Here is a 13,057-nt window from a genome sequence, read left to right on the forward strand (position 1 = left end):
AGTGTTGTTATGCTACAAGTTGTCAATATCAAGTGGGTGCTGGCCCTGAATATTGGCTAAGAGCTCAGGCCCAAAAGGGGTAACACTATATTATGAAGTGTTATCAGAATTAATTAAAGCCAAACTACAGCTGACAAAATTAATGAACAAAGTACATTTCATGATGCATTATCCATGATTATTTTTATTGCATTTTTTCACTTTGGGCAATGTTCTGCCACTTTTACTGACATTGAACAGCACATTACTCCATGTGGCATCCCATTGGAATTGATGTCAACAGCTCAGCACTCAATAGAAACCACTCAACATGCGTTACTCTGGCAGAATCTGGCCCTTTACAAAATTCAGTTATTCATAATGGCTCTCCCCAGGACTAGCGTGAGTTGTTGAGGTTCTGATGTACATCTTTGGAAACTGTTCTTCTATAGAACCAGAGCATGACTTTAATGCCCTGTGTTTGTACAGCTCCTAACACAAAGGGGCCCATGATTGAGGTTCCAAGGTGCTTCAGTAATACAAATAAATAAATACACATGCCAGAGCTCACATTAATGTCCTGCAGAAAGAGAGCTTAATATGGTCAACAGTTTTATGTGAAATGTCTTTTAGGAACAATTGTAACAGGCCCTACTTTACAGAAAAATCAATCTGCAATATTTGTGAAGTTTATTATGCTAGGAGAGAGAAAGGAAAGACAGTGCAATGGTACAGGTAGTAGCCTGGGGTTGGGTGGCCCAGGTTCACTTCCCTGTTCTGCCACAGACTTTCTGGGTGACTTTCAGCAAGTCTCTTAGGGCTTCTCTACAATGTCCTGCAGTTCAGACTTTGGGGGTGTGAATAGCAGTGCACTCCAAAGTGCTGTGCTGTAACTCCCATGTGTGGATGCTGCAGGTGCAAACTAAAAAGTTCCTAGTTCATATTAATGATTAATGTAAGCACATATAGAGATGGTGCTAGGACACTATAGACATGGATGAGTTAGGACTACCTGAGAGAGAGATATTATATTGCAATGATCTTATTGTGTTTGAACACCACTATCCTCAGAACTGCCCCACTGTGTGTCATAGGCCCTCCGCTGCAGGATTACATTAACGCAGCCTAGGAACCTTTTAGTTTGCACCTGCAGCATTCATGTAGGGGGGTTACAGTGCAGCACTTTGGTACATTGCAGGGCAGTGTAGACATAGCATTAGTCTCTCTGGCCCAGATCAAAGTATTTAGGGGCCTAACTCCCACTGATTTAAAAAGAATTTAGGCACCTAAATACATTTGAGGATCAGGGCCTCAGTTGCCCATCTGAAAAATGGGGGTTATAATACAGCCCTACCTCACAGCAGTGCTGGGAAATCTTAAAAGATTGTGAGAAACTTAAGTACTAAGGTGCTGGGGACCGTATAAACACAGTTGATAGACGTGCATCTGTTGCTGTTTTAAGAAGTATTTATGTGACAAGCCATTCTAGAGTTTAACAGTCTCTGCTCATTTTAAGGGATATTGTCATGTGGTGAGCCTAGGGCTCTTTAATAGGGATTACACAGTTGTAGTCTGCTCTCATCATTGTAATTTCAGGCAGACTCATGTAATCCGGTCTCTTCCTACCAGACTTGAAGTGAATCACTGGAATGCCTGGTGCAGCTGTGCTTTGGTGACTGCTGCTGCTTGGAACTGCCAGTGCAAACAGCCAGCTCCAGTAGCCCTGCTGCCCAGAGCATGTTTGCTTTAAACCTCCTTCAGCCTAGGAAAGTTTCCCAGAGCCCAGCATGCAGTCTGCCCCTCTCCTTTGGTCCAGTAAATGGAAGTAAATGAGACAAGGATGGCTTTCAGCTCACTAGCAGCCAACTCAAAGTCAGCAGCAATCAACAGCACCAGCCTTCAACCTGCCCACCTTGTCATAAACCAATATGGTCAGTTCTCTGGGACAGGGACTGTCTTTTTACTTCATGTCTGCATAGCACCTTACACAATGGGACTCTGATCCCAGTAATATCCAATAGAAATAATAACAACAATTCACACCTGTAGTTTGTTGTCACAATAGTATTTACAGTTCTTATTTTAATGTAGCATGAACTCAACCAACTTAATTACTGCATGTAAAGAAGTGCTCATAGTACATACCAAGAGAAAATATCTCCCACAGCAGAATGCCATAAGACCAGACATCACTTAATGTTGTGTACAAATTGTCAAAAATGCTTTCAGGTGCCATCCATTTCACTGGGAGAAAAGTCTGCAACAAAATAAACATATTAATCATTACAGAAATCCTGCTCAGTACAGCAGATGTATCATTTGACAGTAGGAAGAAGGTTTGCCTTAATAAATGCACATTTGCTAAAGTAGTTAGTAATATTTTTTATTCAAGGAAATATGAAGAGGTTACAGGACTATGAGCAAAGCTTCTACTTACTCCTCAGACTAACTAATCCAGGAATATCTGAATTGCTAAATTATTAGCAAGCGACTCAGTTGATTTGTGGACATGATATGGGAGGTACACTGGTGATTTGCTTATGCAAATATGTCACTGACTGCTATGTTATGCTACATCACAATAGCATTCCCTTAGTAATTCATCCAGTCACAAAACTTGCCAGTTAAAATCTTATCCTGCAAAATACTAGTTCTGGCCAAGGACTCTTCATCTTTCAAACAGACTTTGTGAAGTCATGTGAATTAACTGAAAAAAAAAAAATTGTTTCTCTTGTTTTCATCCAACTGTCCATTAGTGTAACCAAACACTGACCAGAAGAACCTTAACAAGAGTATTATACTGACACTTATCTCAATTAAATACTGAAATAAAAAGATTAAACAAGTACATACGCTGCCTTTGGAGACATAGTTGGAATCATGCATGATGTCCCTAGCCAGACCAAAGTCACAGATCTTCACAATTTTTCCTTGAGCCAGAAGGACATTACGAGCTGCCAAGTCACGGTGCACACACTGCATGGAGAGATAATAAGTCATTTACAGAGATACCAATTCCCATGAAGGCCCATTTCTTTTGGAATGCACTGTCCCCTCCCTGAAGGAAAAAAAACAAACAAAATTTGTTGACTTTGCGCAGTTTAAATTGGACGACCTATTGAGCCAGCGTTCACGAAGGGCAGTTGTGGGAGGGGATGGGCCTTGTCAGCTGGGAAAGTGTGGGGTGAGAAAGCTCTGCTTTAAAGTGGCTATTCTGACTGGTGGCTGACATGGGGTAGGGGAAGAAAAATGCTGCTCTTTTGGTTTTGTAATCACTTTTGTCTTGTGTTTCTAGTGAATGGAGAGGATGCCTAGAACCCTAAAAGGGCACTCTTCCATGTTGTGGTTTTTAAATCCAAAAAAGACTAGGCCATTTCTATTTGGTTCCTCATGGCACTTACATTTTTAGAAGCCAAGAACTCCATCCCCCGTGCAACTTGGTACATGAAGCTTAGTAAATCGAGCAAACTGAGGCTGTCAGAATTGTCGTCAGAAAGCAGGTTTTTGACTTCTGGTTCTGTTGAAAAAGGCGGAGGGAAAATATGCTTGTGTTATAAAAGTGTATTCAGGCCATGAAACCAGTGCCCAGTTCTTTCTACCTTCTATGCTTCTGAGGTGATGACTTTAGCAGAGTATCGTGGCCCAAAACCATCTTTTCGGAATAAATAATCCCGTTGCATGTTTGCATCAGTCACTAATACAGACTGCATTCCTTAAAAAAAGAAAAAACATCTAATACTAAATATAGTTTTTGTTTGTATTCTGTATATAGACTTTTTTTTACAGGGGATTGTAGAAAACGGCTAAGTTAGAAAGGGCCACTTACATTACGTGAGTTGTTCTTACTATTTGACATGTGGTTAGAAACAAGACATTGATTTAGAGACGGTAATGCCATTAAAACTTTTGTACATTTTTGACCATTTCAGTTTTGCTGAGCGCTGTTATGTTTCTCAGCAAGTATGCATTGGGACATGTCCAGTACTGTCACTGGAGGATCAGGAATTCTATGGCAATCATTCTTTTTTTAACAAAAAAAAATGACAGCAAAGAGCAGACTAGGCTATTCATTTACCCCTCCTGGCCCTGAGCAAAGCAGCAGTGCACTGGTCTGCCAACTAACTCTGGGTCTGCAAATGATTCAGGACCTCAGGCCTAGAGCCAGAAGTGAGCAAGCCTCTTTTGGAAGCAATGCTTTGAGTTTCTGAGAAAAGGGGAAAGGAAAGGGATGTGTTGCCCTTCATCACCCTGTTACATAATCCAGAAAAGCATCTGGAATTTTTTTCCTTTTCATAAGTGTCAGTTAATGAAAGTGGAAACAGAGAAAGAAAAATTATTCATTAATTATTATTATTATTATTAATTATTACTGTCACATTGATCAGAATCTTGCAAAACATACAAAAGTAACAATACCTTTGCCACTTAAGACTCTGAGGCTATGTCTACACTACTGCGGTAAGTCGACCTATGCTATGCAACTCCAGCTACGTCAGTAAGGCCAGGCTTGATAAAGCCCTTCCTGGGATGATTTTGTTGGTGTTGGTCCTGCCTTGAGTAGAGGGTTGGACTAGATGACCTCCTGAGGTCCCTTCCAACCCTAATATTCTATGATTCTATGAATAACGTAGCTGGAGTCAATGTACCTTAGGTTGCGTTACCGCAGGGTCGACGGGAGAAACTCTCCCGTCGACTTACCTTACTCTTCTTGTCAGGGGTAGAGTACAGGGGTAGATTGGAGAGCGATCTGCTGTCGATTTGGCGGGCTTCACTAGAACCGCTAAATCAACCGCTGGTGGATGGATCTCAGAGCATCGATCGTGGCTGTAGGTAGACCAGCCCTAAGTGTCACCATGCTACACACCAGGGCTGCTGAGAACTTCACAGCAGAAGCAGCAAAGATAAAACTCCATTATTCTTGCTCCACAAGCATAGGCGCTTATCACTTGAGCTAAAGGAGAATCTTTCTCCCTGGTAAGCCGTAGGAAGCTTGCCACAGATATTGGAGTAGTTCTAATTCCTTCCACTGGAGGGCAGAGGTAACAAGCATTTCTGAAGGAATGGTTTTTAACAACAATGAATGCAGTTACCTGACACAGATTTTTTCTTATATGAAGCAGGCCGATCATACATTGATCTCTGGATATCCGAATACTTAGAACCCTCCTTCCGTTCCAACATTGGCACATACTGAGTCGTATCAGCTTGTTTCATGTCCATGTATTCTCCATTGTTTTCAAAGGATAAAATGACATAACTGAAATAATAAACAAATAAAAAATATTGCCCAGTGATTTGGTTCATATTTCACATGGCATCTTCATGGTTCTGCTTCTGGGTCATAGTTCATTGTGGCGTTGTTCATGTCACTCTGATGTATAGAAGTATAAAAAATTACTTCTCATGGTAATAAATAAAAAACATGCCCAATATTTTCAAAGCGGAGTGCCGAAATTACGTGTCTAAATATGGATAGAGGAGTCTAAACATAAGTATCTGATTTCCACAAATGCTGAGCACTCACACATCCCACTGAACTCAATGGGAGTTGCAGGAACTCAGCTAATATTATTGCCTGTGGCATTTATTTTAAATATTACAGTTGATCAAAGTACACCATTCATTCAGACAATTTTCATAGGGCCCAGTCCTGCCAAGAAAACCCATATAGCCAAGTCAATGGGGCTATTTGCCTAAACGAAGATTTGCATTGTAACATCATGCCCTTAATGGGCAAACTATAATCCTTTTTGTCCTTTCCCACCTTCTTGTGCTTTCATCAGCTGGGTTCATCCCAAAAATGTCCAAGTCCTTCTTTGGCTTTTCTGGATGTCGGCTCAGGAAATTATCCCTGTTTTTATGCAGGTAGTTTACCAAATCCCCATAAAAGCAGTATTCAGTAATGATGTAAATTGGACCTAATGAAAGAAGGCAAAATAATACCTTGATGATAAAAAATATATGTCAATGAAAAGATAATGGAAAACTAAATATACAGGGGACAGAGTGTTAAGGATTATGCATGTCAGTTTGTTGAGCAGTGAGTATAACTACTAGTATGTATAGGCAGTTTTATCAGGCATCCATTTACTCACATTTATTTTTAAAAGTACTTGCTCAACATATAGGCTACGTTAAATGCTAAATTTTAGTTGCTTGGCACATTCTAATTTGGGGTGGTTACAGGCTCAATTTTAGTTGCTTGGCAAACATTGATATTGTGTTAGACAAACCTACCTGATTTAGTACAAGCTCCTAAGAGATTCACAATGTTCAAATGGGGCCCAAGATGTGTCATTATCTTCAGTTCAGACATTAGTGCCTGTTTTTCACTGGATCTAGCTGTGGCTGTCAGAAAAATAAATAGTTCAGTTAATGGTCAATGATCCTTGTTCTTGAAAAATGTTAATATCATTCAGTTAATACAACTATTGAATATGATACATTGCTTGCTTGGTTTAAACATTTATACGGAGGCCACTTAAGGAGGGCTTTGCACTTTATCTGGTGATGGCATTTCTGAAGGTCTAATGAGAAGTACTAGTCACTAATAAAGACTCAATTGATCCAATTCACTAGTGGGCCCATTCTGTTTGCCCTTCTTTGTGGTACGAAGCAGTCATAATCCCAGGTTAGCTGACCCTTTGGGGATTCATCCATGGGTGGGTGAACCTCCAAGTGGCACAGAGACCAGTGCTTAATTTGTAATGAAAGAGGTGTCAGGCTCAAGCAGTTAGGTGCTGGGGCTCAAGAGATGTTTTATTTTCATAACTGGCACGGCAAACCCAGGGTCTATGGACTGCCAAGCCCAGAGGTGCTGGGGCTCAGCCCTGGCAAGCCCTGGCACAAATTAAGCCCTGACAGAGCCTCTTTAGAAGCTCCCTGCTGAGCATCCCTACTCCCTGACAGCACCTGCTGGCTGAAATGGCCCTTGGGGGCCATTGGAAACTGGAATAAAGTAGGGCAGCCCTGCGGCAAGTCTCTTTTATGCAGGTTCAGACTGGCAGCCAGACAGTCCTAGGATCAGGGGCCCACAATCCTTCTGTCCAATCCCTCCAATCTTGCACCAACCAATCGGTCTTGTAAGATTTATATACGCAAGTGCTAACCACCAGACTTCTATGCTCATGTCAGAGCACCACTATGAGAAATACTTACAAAAATAGAGATATTAGATTCCAAATGTTTATTACTCTTTTTACCGCTAATGTAGCTCTTTCCTGTGTGAAGGATGAACATTACCACATTTATGCTGTAGACATTAATTTTAAATGTCTTTTAAAGTCATTGGGGTCAGCTCCTCGGATAGCATAAGCTGATTTAGTCTCAGTGGAACTCAAGTGATCTACTCTTGCTGAGAACCTGACTGATTCTACTTAGTTGCACCATGGTATCATTTTAATCTGTTCAGAAAGATGATGATTATTAATCCTTTTCCAAACTTTCTGAGTTATCATGATGTCTAAGCCAATGCAATTAAGATAGAATCTTCTAATATGTAGGGATAAATTATAAATACAAATTAAGACAATGCTAATAATCCTGCATCAGCTTGACGCACCTGGCTTGGATACTGACACCATGAGGATCACTTACGTTTCAGCATTTTCACAGCTACCTTCATCACTGGCTGAGAGCGACTTAATCCATATGCAGTTCCTTCAACAACTTTCCCAAACGCGCCTGAACCAAGGATTCGACCTACAGACAATAGAGTTTGTTGTTCAATGAACAGTTGCACGATAGCTTATCTCAGTTTCTGCTGCCATTGCGCTTTATGTAATGCTGCTGGTATGTGTTGTTATTTATGCAGACTGAGCATACTTATTCATCCAAAACTATTATTATTATTAATGTCTGCTCCTATCACCAATAAAAATCAATTAAGCAGAAAAGGACAAGAAATTAAAAAGAATTGCTTGGATTTAATAATATTCCTAAAGAAAGCCAAGTAAACAAGAGGACAAGAGCACATTATTAATCAGCTTGTAGGGCAGGAGGTGACATCACTGAAACTCCCTGTTTAAATCATGCTTGTCCACTACCCTAATCCTTTGGCTGAACACTTTTAACTATAGAACATTGATTTCCTAATGTCTAATCTAAATTCTCTGTTCCAAATTCTGCTGTGGTGTAACTGACTTCAGCTGAGTTGTGCCTGCTTACCCCATAGCTGAATTTGACTCTCCATCATCAGTTTGATGCCATTACTGTCATTAGTTATCATGTCATACAGAACTATCAACCTAAAGGACAGTCAGCAGAGTGCCTTAGATCGTTATGTCCACGCTCTAACAATAGGATAGATTTGATGGTGGTACCAGCTCAGTTTAAGAATACAAAAGCAGGGACTATCAACAATCTGAGAGAAGTTAAAATATATGTGGATTACACATGAGGGAAAAGTCCTCTGAAGTTTAATATACAAATGTGTTTCAGATGCAGGAATAGATTTTATGACAGTTTCCAAGTGCTGTATTAACACAGCCCATGTTTAACCCACTTTATTCTGGCCACAAATCAGTTCAGACAAAAATTGTGAATTAGCGTATTCTGTCTTCTGTTGTGGATTCAGTACGGGGAAGAATTGTGTATGGAACGGATATGAAGGCTTGAGGCAGACTTTTAATGAAATATGCCACATGCAAAAACACACCCACATTAGTAAATTCCATGGATTTCATAAATTGCAGATGTCAGTATGTGATCACATTCCTGATCACATTTTTTTTTTTTTTTTACTAACAGTACAAATAAAAGGTCAGATGGTTTCCGTTCTTATCAGGAAATACAACATTGCAACATTTAATGTTCATGTGATTTATACATATCTGCCATATATTGCACCTGCCCTCTCCTGCGCTTCTGGAGATGATGCTTCCGGAGAAGCTACTGTTTATCTTAACCACAGTACATGGCCTATCTGTAATTAATAGACCAACTCCTATATGAAAATTCCAGCCAAAAAATGCATGTATCACCAAAATAGACAGGAAAGATGGGATTTTCAAAACTGGTCAGTGCTGGCCTAACTATAATCCTTCCTAAGGTCTCTCACAACTTGGTGACAAAACAATATGAGAATTTTTTCTCTCAGCTTCCTATGCACCAATAGGTTCCCTTACCAGTCAGGATGTGAGAAGCTTCCTACAAAGTTTCCGCCATCCTAAGTGTGTAATTTAGCAATGGAACATTTTCAGATTGCAGATCTGTGAACCACATGGCAGGATGCAGCCCCTTAAAACATGCTGCTGGTGCGGTTTCATCTTGTCATCTGCACTCTCCAATTCCGCCCACAATCATATCGTAAAGTGAGCATGCGAAGGGCTTCCCCTCATTGGCATCTCCGCTAAATCTGGGGGCTTGTGGAGAACAGTGGGAGCACTTCCTGAATGTCAGGGAATTATTATTTCCCCTTTTCACCCCCTCTTCACGTATTTTTTTAAGTCCTGCTCCCCATGTCTTTTACACTTGCATTTTGATATCAGGTGGGAGTTAACTGCTTAGAGCTGGATGTTGCATCTGCCACAGAGCAAAGCTCCTTATGCTATTGGTACAGAGACCTTGACTGGCAACCCCCAATTAGACTATACATTTTCTTTTATTTTTACTATAAAGGTGCCAGAGTAACAGCCCTGGAGAATGAATTCTTCTATTTCTCTACATCAGGGGCGGGAAAGCTTTTTGGCCCGAGGAGCGGGAAAACTTTTTGGCGGGAAAACTTTTCGGGTTTCGGAAATTGTACGGAGGGCCTGTGAGGGGAGGCTGTGCCTCCCCAAACAGCCAGACGTGACCAGCCACAAAGTCTTGTGACACCAGCTACAACAATGCCACATGAACAGTTGTTCTCTCTTTCAGGTGACATTGTAAACAAGAAGCAGGCAGCATTATCAGTCAGACTTGTCTGTCTGAGCGATTGGCTGAACAAGAAGTAGGACTCAGTGGACATGTAGTCTCTAAAGTTTTACATTTTTTATTTTTGAGTGTAGTTATTTTTTGTACATAATTCTACATTTGCAAGTTCAACTTTCATGATAAAGAGATTGCACTACAGTACTTGTATGAGGTGAATTGAAAAATAATATTTCTTTTGTTTTTTAGAGTGCAAATATTTGTAATAAAAATAAATATAAATGAGCACTATACACTCGTATTCTGTGCTGTAGCTGAATTAATATATTTTAAAATGTAGGAAAACATCCAAAAATATTTAAATAAATGGCATTCTATTATTGTTTAACAGCACGATTACTTTTTTTTACTCTCTTGACAGCCATATTTTTAAATCTTGTTGGTAGTCTGGGAATGAGAGCAAAGCCATTAATAATGAGTCTGTCTGGCTTCAGCAGTCAAAGTGGCACTGGATTTTTAATAAGACTATTGTGGCAAATCAGTGGCCATCTAGGAGATCATGAGTGTCACTATGTCATACACCATGGCCCTTCAGAAATCCACAGGACCAGCAGGGATAGAATTCAAATCTTGGTACTCAAAAACATTATTCCCTACCACTTCAGGGAAAGACGAATGTCAATTAGCTATTAACAGTGGAAGGCCTATGACACATAGCAGGGCAGTTCCGATTATGTCCAGCAGAGGGTAGTGGTGTTCAAACACATTAATCAGATTATTGCAGTATAATTTCTCTCTCTCAGGTAGTCCTAGCTCATCATGTCTATAGTATCTAAGCACCATCATTATATGTTATTTTCACAAAACAGGGTTCCCTCCCCTGGGATTTTTATTGCAAACAGTCCTCACGCACACGAGTGGCAAATTCATCACCCAGTGCTTTATTTACAATGTGCTCTATAAATGTTTGTTCCCCATAGCATAACTTCTCCCCAAGTCTTCATCTACTACCAAGGCACAGGGCAAAGAAGAGCTCTCACTTCTCTGAAATCTTGGGCTTCTTTGGCCTGAAGGCACAGCCTTCTACCCTGGGCTCTTCTTGCCTTTCCTTTTTAAGGGTAAATTCCAGCTGATGAGCTGAATCACCCAGCTAATTAGTTAATCACTGAGAACTTAAATTATTACCTCCTCAATTTACCCCAGGTGGGGATGCTTCCAAAGAGCAAGGAGTGATGAGTCAGCCTTGGGCGACTCACACTCTGGCACTGTAATACATTGCGGGAACAAGAACAAAGCAAAATTGTCAGTGCAACCTCAGTTTATTGAATTCTAGTCAACTGATACTCCAGTAACCCAAAAGCTGACTATGGTCACCTAGCATGGTATTGCACTCCAGATACGACCGGCCTGTAAAGCAGGTAGAAGGATGCTGGCTGGCTCACACAGCTAGAAGAGGAAGTATACACATTAAAGGAACAACACCAGCTAAGCCACATCCCCAAATTTTCCTAAAGGCTTTGGATAACCTTTTCAGTAAGTTACTGCATTGCTAGCTAACTGATAGAATAGCAGAAATTCCATTTGAAAAAAAAAAAAAGATCCCATCATACCAGTAAAGTCAATGGGGTTCACTGGCATAAATGAGGGCAGAATATGGCCTGTATGATGAAACTGCCTCATAAGAAAGACATATATGATGAATGTATATTCAGCATGTCAAGAAAAATACTTGTGCTATCCAGATTGCTATAAGAACATACAGTGCCATTTTCTAAAGTTAACCTTCCTAAATTTACTCATAAACAAGAATGCATTGAAGTAAACTGATGCTGATGAGTCAAAGAGAGACAAAAATTACTGTGGTGGACTGTTAACAACCCAGTTCCAATATTTGTTTTATACAGATAATCAAAGCCAGGGATGTAGTCAAATAATTCCCATAAGTATCCACCATGGTTTGGTCTGCAGTTAGCAGAGCAAATTTAATTAACTGAATTTATTTCTGAATCAGATACATTCACTTGAGAATCAACAGAAATCCTCTCTCCGGCAAGAACTGCTTTTGATTATATTGACTCACACAAGAGGAAATAGAAATAGAACATATTTTGTAAAGTGTATCAAACAAAAATGCCTTTCATGATTTTCTTCACTTGTGTTTGTGTATTATTTGGTGCATAGATACCTCCATAATGGGGATGTTAGAAATGCTTAAGATGCTATAGATAAATAGGAGAGAGAGAGAGAAAGAGGCAGGCAGGCAGACAATTATTTGTTATACCACGCTACCCAGAATTGTGCTGGGTATTTACAGGTCACCTATAATGGTACAAGAGCCCTGCCCTGAAGAGCTTATAATTGAATTCCACATGAGACGTGACAAAGAGACAACAAAACAGCAAAACAGGGTGGAAAGAAGAAAGGCAGGGTTCACAGAAATAAGTTTATGTGGCAATGGCATTTGACATCATGTATTTATCATTTTAAAATATTTTAATAAAACTGCATAACTACTTCCATATTACATTGGGTGTCTACACACAGAACTAATAAATGTCTTATAATATAAAAATGCCATTGCTGACTCACTTCTTGTGGGCATCTCAGCAGAATTGAATCGTAAGGCAGGAATTTAGGGAGGGAAGGAGAGGCTAATGGACTGACAAACCTTTTGGGGAAGGCACTATGTGTGAAGCAGGGTGGAAGAGGAATATAGGAGACACTAAAGTACGGGGCTCAAGGCAGACATCTCTGGTAGAGAAGAGTGGTCAATGGGTAGCATGAGGAGAGATACAGGCAGATAAGTAGGCAGGGACAGTTCCACAGACCCTTGAAAGCAAGGACAATGAGCTTGAACTTGAGGCAGTAAAGCAGGGATAGCCAAAGGAAAGACTGAAGAGACAGTGACAGTTTTGTAGGGTCTTGAGGGGCCCTGTGGAGAGAAGGAAGGCCAAAGACAAAGAGGTTACAGCAATCAAGACAGGAGAGAGCTTTGCTGTCTGGAAAGAGAAAAATGTGGATCTCAGAAATATTATGGAATAAGCTTGGATGTGAGAGGAGAAGGAGAGGTAGAAGTCAAACATGGCCCCAGGTTTCAAGCCTGGGTATCAGGGAGGATGGTGATGGGACAAAAATAGGAGAGAGAAGAGGATTTCGGAGGAAAGTCAAGGAGCTAAAATAGGTAGGTAGATAGATGTATTTTTGTTGTATTCAGAATAATTTTCCA

The 13,057-nt window shown here is 40.3% G+C and overlaps 1 protein-coding gene across 3 annotated transcripts in view; it reads right to left on the reverse strand.

Annotated features, from left to right (window-relative positions):
- Positions 1–13,057, reverse strand: part of PDGFRA (platelet derived growth factor receptor alpha) — a 47,902-nt gene that overhangs the window by 8,930 nt on the left and 25,915 nt on the right. For all 3 annotated transcript variants that reach the window (XM_048848281.2, XM_048848280.2, XM_048848282.2), the window contains exons 13-19: positions 7,576–7,680; positions 6,217–6,327; positions 5,744–5,897; positions 5,070–5,236; positions 3,381–3,496; positions 2,833–2,955; positions 2,125–2,236 (exon numbers count right to left, since the gene is read on the reverse strand). In XM_048848281.2, coding sequence (XP_048704238.1) covers positions 2,125–2,236; positions 2,833–2,955; positions 3,381–3,496; positions 5,070–5,236; positions 5,744–5,897; positions 6,217–6,327; positions 7,576–7,680 — 888 coding nt within the window. The remainder of the gene's footprint in view (positions 1–2,124; positions 2,237–2,832; positions 2,956–3,380; positions 3,497–5,069; positions 5,237–5,743; positions 5,898–6,216; positions 6,328–7,575; positions 7,681–13,057) is intronic.

The sequence above is a fragment of the Caretta caretta genome, chromosome 4 (assembly GCF_965140235.1).
Source record: "Caretta caretta isolate rCarCar2 chromosome 4, rCarCar1.hap1, whole genome shotgun sequence".
Classification (NCBI taxonomy): domain Eukaryota; kingdom Metazoa; phylum Chordata; order Testudines; family Cheloniidae; genus Caretta; species Caretta caretta.